This window comes from Syngnathus scovelli, chromosome 8, assembly GCF_024217435.2.
Source record: "Syngnathus scovelli strain Florida chromosome 8, RoL_Ssco_1.2, whole genome shotgun sequence".
Taxonomy (NCBI): domain Eukaryota; kingdom Metazoa; phylum Chordata; class Actinopteri; order Syngnathiformes; family Syngnathidae; genus Syngnathus; species Syngnathus scovelli.
Window position 1 is genome coordinate 14,228,854 of NC_090854.1, and position 12,015 is coordinate 14,240,868.

Sequence of the window (12,015 nt, forward strand, 5' to 3'; positions counted from 1 at the left end):
CGACCATGTGCTGAAGCAGTTTTGAAGACTTCATTGCCTCGTTAGGTCGCCTGTCGCCACATAATATGCAGAGTGGGCTTGGTGCGTCAGAGTCACTTGTGGCGATAAATCCATATTTTAAATGGGACTCCAGACATTTTCTTTTAAATGCATCTTTCTTTTTCTTAGAAGTCGTAGCCTCTTCTTCTTCTGTCTCCTCATTGGGCTTTTTCCCCTTTCCAAAGAAGCTTTCCAAACATTTCTTGCTCATTTTTGCTTGCTTCCCAGGTTCAACTCAGGTGACATGTCACGTGACCGAGACGAGCGTCTTGACCTTAAATCGACGGATGTAATTGGGAGAGAATCAGCATTTTTTTTTTTTTTTTTTCAAGTTTGAAAATAAATTCTTACTCAATTAGCTTTGCGGGCTTGACTGGGGAAACATGTTACGTGACCGGGACGAGCGTCTTGATCTGAATTAATTGATTGTCAATAAAATCAAAGGGTTTTTTTTTCTGTGCGGCTTGGCGGCCCGTTTCCAAGTGACCCACGGACCGGTACTGGTCCGCGGTCCGGTGGTTGGAGACCACTGATGTAGCTGATGACGATGACACGGCCTAGTTACTTTAATACCCTTATCCTTCTTTCTTACGCCCATGAAAAAACCTGTAAATCTCATCCTGTTATTTTTTTTAATAACATAAGTTCTAGCAATTGCCAAGCAGCTCAAGTGCCAGACATCAAAAACACTATAGAGTACATGTGCGCCAGTAATGGGGTGAAGGCCAACGGCTTGTGAAAATAGCCAATTGGGCTGACTCAGCAGAGGGCTAGAATGGAATCTGAGTGGATATATATGTTTTAGCCACAAACGTATGCATTGATAGCACGCGAGCCAAAGCCGAACATTTTGTAGCAGTCGATTCCTTCAAAACCGCAAAACCTCGTAAAGCCTCGGCAGCCAGCGTTCCCTAATTGTGTAACCTTTGATGCTTTTAGTGCTGCTCTTTGTGGAGAAAAAAAATACCCGGATCAGCTTTCCAGCACAATGTTTTTCTTGATAAATAGTTCCACCTCATCGTTGAGCCTCAGTCTGGAATCAAAGATGTGAAGTTCTTTTGCCGGTGGTCATCAGGTAACATCTGAGTACCGTCAAATGAACATTATTTAAATGTCCCAAAGTCCATTCCCATTGCTTTTCACTGCCACGGGCTCTGGTGTTTTTACATATGTGAGCAATAAAAAAAAAGCCAGTGAGACTTTGATTTCTGCCAAATGGATCGGTTTTATGCAACAAGTGAAATTCCTATGTGCATATGCTCAGCTTGGCGGGGATTGGAAGTGGGTGCACATGTTTAAATGTTTTGGCCCCGCAAAATCTGAGAAAACAATTTGCAGGTTTGCTTTATGCATGCAGATTTACCTCAGCTCTCACCATAATTCAGATGGGATAAATTGCCACACACCAATAAATCTAATCAGGGCAAGTTTTAGAGAAAATGATGGCTTGAGGGTACTCTCAGAGATGTCTCAAAAGGTTCCTAACAGAGGTCTTCTGATAGACAGAAAATTGGAAAAATCTGAAAAGAAATGAGTAAGAGGTAGGGAACAGGTGCTAACAAATAAAAACTAAAAAGTCCATCTATGCTTTGTAATCCTCATTAGGGTCGTGGGTATGCTGAAGCCTATCCCATCTGAGGTACACCCTGACTGGTCGCAAGTATGTTTAAATTTGTTCAAAGTGTGTGGGAGGGGTACCAAAAAAAAAGTATTTTATTTAATGGTCGAAATCGTGGATTTCACTTATTGCAGTTGGATCTGGAACGTTTCCCTTGCGATAAATGGGCGTCGTTCGCTATACAAATAATTTAGCGGTAATTCTCTTTTCACATCAGTGCTGAAAACATTCCATTCATCACCCAATTTTTTTTTTCCCCAAACACCAGACTTTACACCAAAGACATGGAATTGTTTAAACACGGTGTGAGGTCCAGTCTTTCAGTGCAAGCGTGGGAACCGTGAACCATTGTGTGTGGTGACCGCCCTGCCGTGCCTTCAATATGTCCTGCAGGTACAAGCATGACATAAGGGAATTCTCATCACGACTCCGGTCCAATGAGCTTCAGGTTTATTCTGCGGTTCAAACGTCTGATGTGGGTTAGCAGCAGTGTGGCATTACTGGGCAGCTTTTGGAACCGCAATTGTGGGCAGGTTGAATTAAGAACAGGTCTTTGGATGAATGTGATGGAGGACAATCCAATCGTATGTGTGAACTTGACAATATAAATCATGCCCACGTCTCGCTTCAATACACTGTGAAACGTAATTACAAAAGTAGTATTTTTTTATTTAAACATACACAACCATAAATAAAAAGAAAATCATACTGACAAAAATGTATCAGTTGAAATTTGGTACGCTACTATCTTGTGGAATAAACAATAAATCTACATCGCGAGTGCACACACAATTGTCAAAACGGAGATACATAAATATGGAATTAGAGCTGAAGCTCCTGTGTTTTTAATTGAAAAAAAAAAGCGTGCCTACTATTTTCTAAGTGCTGCATAATGAATGCTGTAGGCATAAAATATACATGAATTTTTTTCCTTTTTTTTTTACAGCTGAAAAGTCACTTTAACAGTGACCCGCCTCTGTACTTCTATAGCTAATAAATAAATAGTTAGTGCATATTCCCATTTACCTCACTGTCGAGCCAAATGAAAACCGAGAGAAAAATAAGTTAAAGACAAACCAAAGTCGATTTGGCTCGTCCTTTTTTAAAGAGTCTTTTCATGTCATTCAAGAACAGACAGTCCAGCTATCTGCATCGCTTGTTGACCGTCACACACAGGAAACCAACCGTGTTGCTTGTGGAAATGCAGTCAAAAATGTCATCATTTGAGACATTCAAATAAAAAAAAACAAGCCAAAGTCGCAGTTGAATCAACCAATTGTGGTTTAGAGTAAGGGATTGATGTTGACATGGACCTCAATGTTCCAATTCCAACCAAAGTGGCTATTTGTCAAAATGACACCCCGCCTCTCAGCCAAGGTGACCTGGGATAGGCTCCAGCTCACACACACGTCTTAATGATGTGAGTGAGAACATTTAGATGGGCAATAAATGTTAAATTGACATCATAGGGTTGGCATATTTCCGAGGTACAGTATCTTCATATACCCTATTGTTTGATTTGGGACAAAAACGATATCTGACATATGACGCAGGGACTGTAGCAACAAAATGGAATACTCCAGGCACAACTGTTATGGAGTCAGTGATTTGTTTGTAAACGTGGACGTCAAGAAGGCACCTCATCTGGCCCACCTCGATCATACCCTCAAAAATCTTTTTTTTTTTTTTTTTTTCAGGAAAACACTGACAGCTGCGGCCGAGGAATATTTTGGTCCGGCTGATGTTAAAATGCAAACAGATGCTGGATCAGCTTCAGTATTTCCATGATGACGCTGATGAGTTTCTTGGCCAACATCTCCTCACTTTGCGCCCTTTGTTGTCTCATCAGTGCATAAAAACAAACAACAAATTAAAATGTGAATAACATGAGTTTAAAAAAAAAAAACCTTGAAAGTATCCAGCGCTACATTGGACCGAGTCGAGCGTGGTTTTGTTTGTGGCTATGTGGTGAAACTATAAAATGCACAATATCAGTGGTTCTTTGGGGTCACTTCAGTAGCATGGCGCCGTCCCAAGCGTCAACATTTTCAGTTACCCAACTTAATGGCCCCAAAGTACGTCCCCACTCCATCGGGGTCCAGCATCCATGCGTTGGACACAGTGACGTATAAGGCGTCTCCTTGATCCAGCCAGAGGCCTCGGCCTTGCTGGGCGCAGTACATATTGTAGCTGGAGTTGTCCCAGCGCATGGTGCTGCCCGTCTTCATCAACAGGTCCGCTTTGCTGTGTTTATTAATGCGCTCGTGGTAGATGTACTGGATGAGCTGCGTGTTGCTCACGTCCATGTAGGGCCCGCCGCTTTGGCCTCCATCCCCAGGTAAATCGTAGTAGCGGAAGCAGGTTTTGGCGTAGACGTAGTAGAAGCCCGACTTGACCACCAGCAGTTTGCCCTTCTGGTAGTCCATCCTGTGACGGTACCCGTGCACCTCGTCCCAGTCGATAGGGATTGCACTCGGTTCACCCGCTGCAATGAAGGAGAGTGGTTTAGCGAGATCGTAGTTCAAAATTTGTGCCCACTGGAAAAGCTTAAATCAAAATTAAAAGAAACATTTTCCCTAATCTGCTCAGACAACTGTCAGGGCCAGCAACAGAAGATGTTAAACCTCTTCAATATCTATCATTCCAAATAATGACCAGCTTGGGTCAAGCCTCGTGATCAGTGATTGTGTTTGTCCTAAAGCAGGGATTATCAACCTGTGGTCGGCGGCATTCTAGTGGTCCGTGGTGATATTTCAGGTGGTCCGCGAAATTGGAAACGGAAAGTAATTATAACATTTTTAAAAATAAAATTGATTTATTATTTAGAGGATTTATTTTACAGCTAATTTTGTGAATCATTTACCCATCCAACTTATGTCAAATTTTGCAGAGATTCCCAAATTAGACATACAGATGCAAATAAATAGCCTTGATAGGTATATATAATAATATTCCGTCAAAGCAGTGGTCCCCGAGTTGCTTCTTGGTTATAATGGTGGTCTCTTGGACAAAACCAGTTGAAAATATTTCTACTTGGCAGCCATCAGCATAGGTTCAAAAGCTTAGTTGCCTAAATGAGTTGTAGAAAAGAGCAAAAGTGTAGGCAAGAGCTGCTTTGGGACTTTTTTTTATTGCTTCTGCTGACTAAAATTGTTTCATTTTGTTACAGTTGGCTTCAGTTCTTGTATATAAACACTTAAGCTATTGTATTTTCGCAATCTGTTTCCTTTTAGAAAAAGCCAGAAGAATCATTTTGCTGTTAGGCAATTATTGGAGCGCAAACTGTAAAATGTATTTCATAGTAGTCCAACTAGTCATTAATAACTGACACCATCTAAAAGTAATTTTTAGGAAAAAAAAAAAAGAAATAAAATGAGTCACACAATTGAGTTCCATGCACTTCTAATGAATGAAGAGGACTCACGCTTAGCCAACTGTTGATGCACCTCGATGGGAAGGTGGGCGGAGGGTGGGCTCTCCTTCTGGTTCTTCAAGCGTCGGTTTTTCTTGGGAGCTCTCAGCGCGTTCAGCACCGGCTCCGTCTGTACTTCCTACCGCAAAAAGTCAACCAGACGACAAATTGTGACAAAGGGGCAGGGAAAATGTAAAACGACAAACACCAGCAAGACACCCATTCTATGTTTCACCACAGCTGTCATTTGGAATAATCATCAAGTCTTTCAATGCGTGCACTTGACGGCAGTCGAGACAGAGCGCGCACACACACTGTCTAGTTCAGTCCAAACATGGTTTCCAAGCAAGTAAACAGTTACCGCCAACTCACAGCTGGCTTGAAAGCAACAATATTTATCCCCTTTACATCAACATAACTTCAAAATTGTCTCGTTGCTGGCTGGTGATAAGAAGAAAAATGCGGCGTTGCCATGGCGCTGAAGGAGATTCCGATATTAGTGGACGAGCCAGGAGACAGTTGTGTCCCCATTTTGAATAATGTAAAATACACAACTGTTTTTTATTTTTTTGTATGGATTGCCCCGGGCCTGATTTGATTCTGGTCTTCCTGAGAAATGGATAAAAGGAAATTAATGAGGAGGTGTGATGATTTACTGTCAATTCCTGAGAAGTGTTGGCAGGTAAATTATCTTTCTAACCACCTCCTGAAGAAAAAAAAGGTCGGTGGACTTCATCCAGTAAAAGTAACGTTGCCATAGACTTTGGAGTTCAAACCGACATATCAGTATAATTCTAGATACCCTTGCTCAGCGACCATCAAAGGATTAACTCGGTGGCCGGTTTGCGTTCTCTTTGTCTTTTTACAACCCGGACAGAACACCTGGCTCAAAGGGAATGAGGGAGCTGGCAGTGAAGGAGTGGAAAATGTTTTTCCACAACATAGAGCAAGTGCCAACGGCAAGCTTGGCGAGAGATGTGAGGTCCAAGTTCCTTGCCATGCCATCTATCACCTGGAGGTGCTGATCGCTTTGAGGAAAAAGCCATAAGTCAAAAAGCGAAGCAGCATTTAGCGGGAATCTACGCAGGTTGAGGAAGGTCATTCGTGGAGCATCAGACGACGAGAAAGCCGAGAGAGCGCCATGAAAATTTTGGAAGAGCTGAATGTCACTGCATGGACATGAAATGACAGCTAAAGAAAAAGCCAGACCGTGTCATTTTCCTAAATAGTTACTATTTTGTTTTTACATCTCAATATTGTAAGTGCTTAATTGATCATTATAAGACGGATGCACAGGATCCAGAATGAGCTCACCAGAGAGACATGAGCTCATTCCGTATCCCGTGGGGGACAAAACATCCAGGCCAGACTTGGACATATGCAAGGATGGAGTAAATATGCTGGAAATGGAGCAGCCAGGTAGGATGAAGACCCAAGAGGTGACTTATGGATAAGCTGTTGGAGACTTGGAGAGGCAGAAGATTCAAAGGACAGGAAGAGATGAAATGGAGTGATTAACTGTGGCCACCCTTGAATAGATTTCAGGAGAAGAACCCTGAAGCAACCCTGCAGTGTTGCCACAGAGAGAAGACATGCCAAATGAGGCAGACATGTTGGCACATGCTCAGTTCTGATGTTAGCATTCACTATAGCATTAAACAGTCAACGTCCATAAGATGCAACTTTGAGTTTATTTAACAGATTTGCATCTACAGTAATCACATGAAGAGAGCTCGTCTTAGGCCCAACCTGTCCGTTTTGTCTCTCCACTATGGTTTCAAAACCAGACTAACGACCAGACCACCCAGCCTAGCAATCTCATGTTGGACCTTAATTGCAACGTGGGTTGAGTGTTGAGCATAGACATTGACTCATCCTTTCAAAAGAAATTCGAAATAAACGCCCTCGTTATAAAATGACGGACTAAGCTGGAAATATCTTGTTCTAGTTTTAATCGCAAATAAAGAAGCTGGCAATATCCCTTGAGGTGGATATTAGGAATTTACTGTCTTGCATGTATGCAAAGTCACAATCGGATCATATACTTGTAGCAACAGAAATTGCCTTAGGGCTCCAGTAGAAAGGTATGAAATTCATTCCACAGAAATATCCATCATTTGATCAATCACCAGCGGCTATTGAGCATCCGGGTCCTCAAACATTCAGCGCATGTGTATATGATCTCCATTTTACAATTAGTTCAACTCTGTGGACATAATAATAAAAACTGACACTTTTGTGAGCATATCATGTCATAAAGTTGATTTTTTTTTCCTCAGCCACAGGCTACTTTCATAATAAAATGACAGAACTTTTTGGCGGGTAAAGCAAATACAGGAGCCATAAATTGTCTCATCATTTCAGGTGTCAACAACATAACCACATCCCTCCAGTTGCTGATCATGCCCTTAAGTCAATGTATTTATCTTGGGATGCTTTCAAATGCTGATTACCGCTACCTCACTTTGATTTAAGGCTGTGTTGCTTAATGCTTTTATGAAATTTAATTTAATTTGATATTTATCTGAACATTTTAAGTCTCGCCAAAAACGTAACATTTTAAGTCTCTCGAAAAAATCCCAAAAAATGTTTTTGCTTGATTTATTTAGGGTTCATAAAGAGAGTGTGCATCATTTCTTTGCATGGATTACTGGTTAAGATCGTCTTCTTTATCAGGAACTTCTTTTTTTTTTTTTTTTTTTTTTTTTTTTTTTTTTTTTTTTTTCTTTGCAAGAAATGGCTTTTTCAAGCTTTTGGTGGGCTTTTAGTGTTGCAGTATAGCATAAAGCCATTTGTTGTTTTGGAATGTACTCTCAAACAGTTTTGTTTATCTCCTTACTTGCTGTTTGTGTGTTTTCCAGTTTTTGTTTTCATTACAGTGCCTTCTCCGGAAATGACTAACAGAGTGGCTTCTGCTACCTAGTGCATTGGTATGGACTTGTTTTTTATCCTTTTGATTATATTTTTGATGACATTTTTCAATAGACAGGGCATTTTTTTTTCATTTGTACTTTTTTGGCCTACAAATATTTTCAGAGCAGTCTTTCTTCAAGCTTTTAATTTGCCTCATAGTTCAGTGTTGCGTTTCCCCCGGTTTCTTTGGCAAGTAATTACCAACCATTGGCTACCATGCAGTATGTTCTTTAAAATGAGCATGCACAAGGCGTTGGACTCACTTCAATGGGCCGACGTGGAGCAGTGGTCAGATCTACCTGGAGACAGACAGGAAGAGGAGACAGAAGTCAGTGCATCGTCACTCCTCCTCTGAGAATGTGCTTTGACATTTATGTAGTTGAATAACTCTTTAAAACATTGAGGAAGTCCAGATTGCTCGTATCAGTGTGTGTGTGCGTGTGAGCAGTTAGTTTCCAAAGTTCACCCAGCATTCCCAAGTAGCAGGCTTAAAAGTCAAAGTGATTTGGAGCGTGGTTCTTTTTACACGACTGTGTCAACAAGGCTTTGGGGCTTGCACACAATGAGGGGAAGGGAAGAAGAAAAAAAAAACACTCCTCGTAAAAAACGATGTGAATAATCAGAGCAGCATTCTTGCGCTCGTCTCCAAGATCTCTGGGAAAGTCGTGCAGGTGTTGACGGCAGATGATGGTCCAGTGCCAGACTGCGTCTTTCCTGACTCATGTAAGCATGCTCCCCCTGTCATCAGCTAGACAAAGCCTCTGCGCGTTCTTCTGCCAGAGCTCCACCTCGAGGAAGAGTCTGACTCTGACTGGTATCCCAACACCATTCCAAACCAGTCAAATTAAACACAGTCACTCTTCTTCCTCTGCTGGCCTACACCCAGCAACAAATACTATGCTTATACAAACAAAGTATCTTCAGTTTGGGTATAAATGCCAAGTGTATGTCAGAAGTACTCATATTTCTTGAATATGGCTGTCAGATGTGTTCTCTCCACCAAGCAGTCCCAACTTCCATATTGTGGTTAAGAGCAGGTCATGAACCTGTGAGCCTCACGACCCTCAGGCCCAAGCCAAGTCTTTGCAGACTGAGCTTTCAGGCCAATCCCAGTTTTGTGATTTCTCAAGTTACATGCAGGATCGCTGATTGAACCGATTAGTCGACCAGAATCAAGAACAACAGTTATGATGTAGAGCAACACGGGACTTTAGAGTAGTAATGGCAGTAATGTTTTTTTTTTTTTTTCGGAACACTTCTTTGACGGTGAAGCTACTTTAGATAATGCATGTTACATAATCTAAACGGCACAAAGCTCTATTTTCAATATTAGTAGTTTAGTACTTTTAAGTCACTCATTCATAAAACATATTACAGTAGATGACGATCAATATACGCATCAGAGGTGTGAAAACATTTGTTTGCCACATTCTCAGATGATTCACACCATGCTAACCACTATCTAGCCTTGAGGCTCATGTCGATGCTGTTTTAGTCAAAGTAAGCCAAGATTATTAAGACTATTCCAGGTCGTTAAATTAGAATTGCGTAATTTTGCCGTTTATGACGGCTGCTTTGACATCTTATTGTGCCTTTACTCTTGTATCCAAAGATTTCTAGCAATACATCTTTGACAAAAAAAAATTAAGTGGGGTAAATTACATTCCAGACGGCAACTGCTGAAAATCCGACCATAAAAAAAGTAAAGTACCCACAACAATGTATTAAAACTTAACACCTATCCTCAGTCTTTCACTGTCAGGAAACAGGAGACCATTGTATAACATCACTTAGCAAAGAAAAAATAAATAAATAAAAAGACTCTCATTTGCAGTCCATATAAGGGTCAAAGTGTGCATGCCACAAATTGTTTATTCATTACTCTCGTTTAAAGTTGACTGTATATTTGACATCTTCGTACATTAAATATTGTGTTTTTAAACATCATTTTTCCAGCCAAGCAAGCCACATATACAATTAAGTATGTTTGGATAGCGCATACCAGAAAATAATAAAAATAAAACACAACTTATTTATACAGTAAGAACTATTTACGGTCCAATCCAATGGACATGGTAACCATCCTCGCTTATTTTAGTGTCTGATATGCACACTTGCACTGCTAGAGTGAGTTTGTTTAAAGGCACTCTGCAAAGTGTTTATGCAGAAGATGAAGTGAAAGCATATCATTTCATAAACACACTGAGCGTGAGAGACCAGCAGAAAGTCATCCGGATGCTTTCCAGGTGAACCCGAAGCACCCTGACACAGCTCAAATGTGGTCTGCTCCTTTTTGGCTTGTCTCAACACGACCATCATCCAATTGCCCAAAAACCACCACAAAGTCTCCAAAAAAAGCCGATCGTGGCACAATGTAAATATTATTGTAAATGAAGCAATGGGCTTTCATAATGACCTGACAAAAACAAATGAGGCGTGAATTTATTTTGTTTATTTTTTCTGCTTTTAATGCTTTTTTTTTTGTACTTTGCATGTTGGAACATCTCAAGTTCTTCTGAACTTTAAGGAATCTTGTTTATACTGCACTGCTTATCTTGCACATATAAAATACAAATAACATCTGGCGTGCACAGTCAAGTGGAAACATCTGCGCGGTGCAAGATGATATGTTGGATATTTTTATTTATTGATTTAAGTTCCGTGTAAACGGCGGAGCATATGAAACAACAAGCTTAAAAGCATGCCGCTTCCTTTCCTTCTTGTCAGCTTTTATGACATTGTAAAATTGCGCAAGCGATTTTAACTCCACTGCACAAAACAACCGACTTAGAAACAAAAAAAAAAAAAGGGGCAGCAGCTCCTTACCTCTTGCAAATAGCCCGTCAGGTGCAGCAGGATGGCCACGCTGGACGCCACTTGGAGCAATCCCATGATCAACAAGGTGCCGAACAGGAGCGACCGGTGCGAGTGCTCCGATCCGGCCGCCGGGTGGAGGCGGTGGTGGCCGGCCTCCACGTCCACGGTCGTGCGCAGGTAGCCTCTGTACTCGTCATGAGCGGCTGCCATGCTCCCGTGCATACGTGCAGATGGGACTCAGTGGACGCGCTGAAGTGAAGCAATGAGAGAGAGTGCGCGCGTGTGTCAGTGGTGAAGTGGGTGGGCTGAAGTATACGCACAGTAAGTGCGAAGTGAAACTCCCCCTTTGCTCCTGTCTCACTGGTAAAGCCGCTGCTTTTAATCCAGGTGGAGCTCAGAGAGTGAGTGAGCGCGCTCCAGGTGGTGAGCCAGTCCTTATCGCAACCAAAGGAACACGTGACGCACCCACTCCCTTTCGCGTGTCCACACCCTTGGCAATTTTGCGCCCTAAATGCATGCAAATAGTTATTACAAAATCGGATTTCAATTTGGAGTTGGCCACATTTGGCTGCACATATAATTTACACCTAAGAGGGCAACCCAGCATCAAATCCACTCGTTGTTAGTTCTAGAGAAAATGTGTATGTTATCAGAACAATTTTATTTGGGTCAAATTCTTCTCAGAAAATTTCTTAACGATATGAAAAAGTCATATTTTCCAGAAAGGTGTACTACTCTACTACTCTCGCAAGAATAAAATAGTTTTCTGGTGGTGTGGGTTAAGAAAAAAGTAAGATATTGTTTTTTATTTTATAAAAATACTTTATTTTCGAACGAGAAATTTTCTTAATTTATGGAGTAAATCGAAGTAATCTTACAGGAATATCGTTTTTTTCTTAGGAAAATGAAAAGTAGATTTTTCAATACCTCCAGGACTCATATTTGGAGCGTGTATCAGGAATTAGTGTAGTTCAATGACATCAATCTCAAATTAATTGGCTATACCTGACCTGTTTGTTTAGGCTATACACGTACTCGTATTGGAAGTGTTTCGATTTGCTGCATATCAAAAATAAAAAAATGATATTGTATCATTAAACCATGCAACATAAAAGCAGCCTATGACAACAAGCCCAATTGCAGTAGCCTATATGTTGTTGCTATCCAACAAAAATCATGTCTGAAAACATTTTGTCCCCAAAAACAAAAGTAAGTT

The 12,015-nt window shown here is 41.1% G+C and overlaps 1 protein-coding gene across 1 annotated transcript; it reads right to left on the reverse strand.

Annotated features, from left to right (window-relative positions):
• Positions 1 to 1,921: 1,921 nt before the first annotated feature.
• tnfsf11 (TNF superfamily member 11) lies at positions 1,922 to 11,219 on the reverse strand. The gene is made up of 4 exons (XM_049728168.2): positions 10,809 to 11,219; positions 8,246 to 8,281; positions 5,082 to 5,208; positions 1,922 to 4,142 (listed from the first exon to the last, which is right to left on the reverse strand). Exons 1-4 carry the CDS (start codon positions 11,019 to 11,021, stop codon positions 3,706 to 3,708), a joined length of 813 nt encoding a protein of 270 aa, XP_049584125.1. The 5' UTR covers positions 11,022 to 11,219; the 3' UTR covers positions 1,922 to 3,705.
• Positions 11,220 to 12,015: the final 796 nt, after the last annotated feature.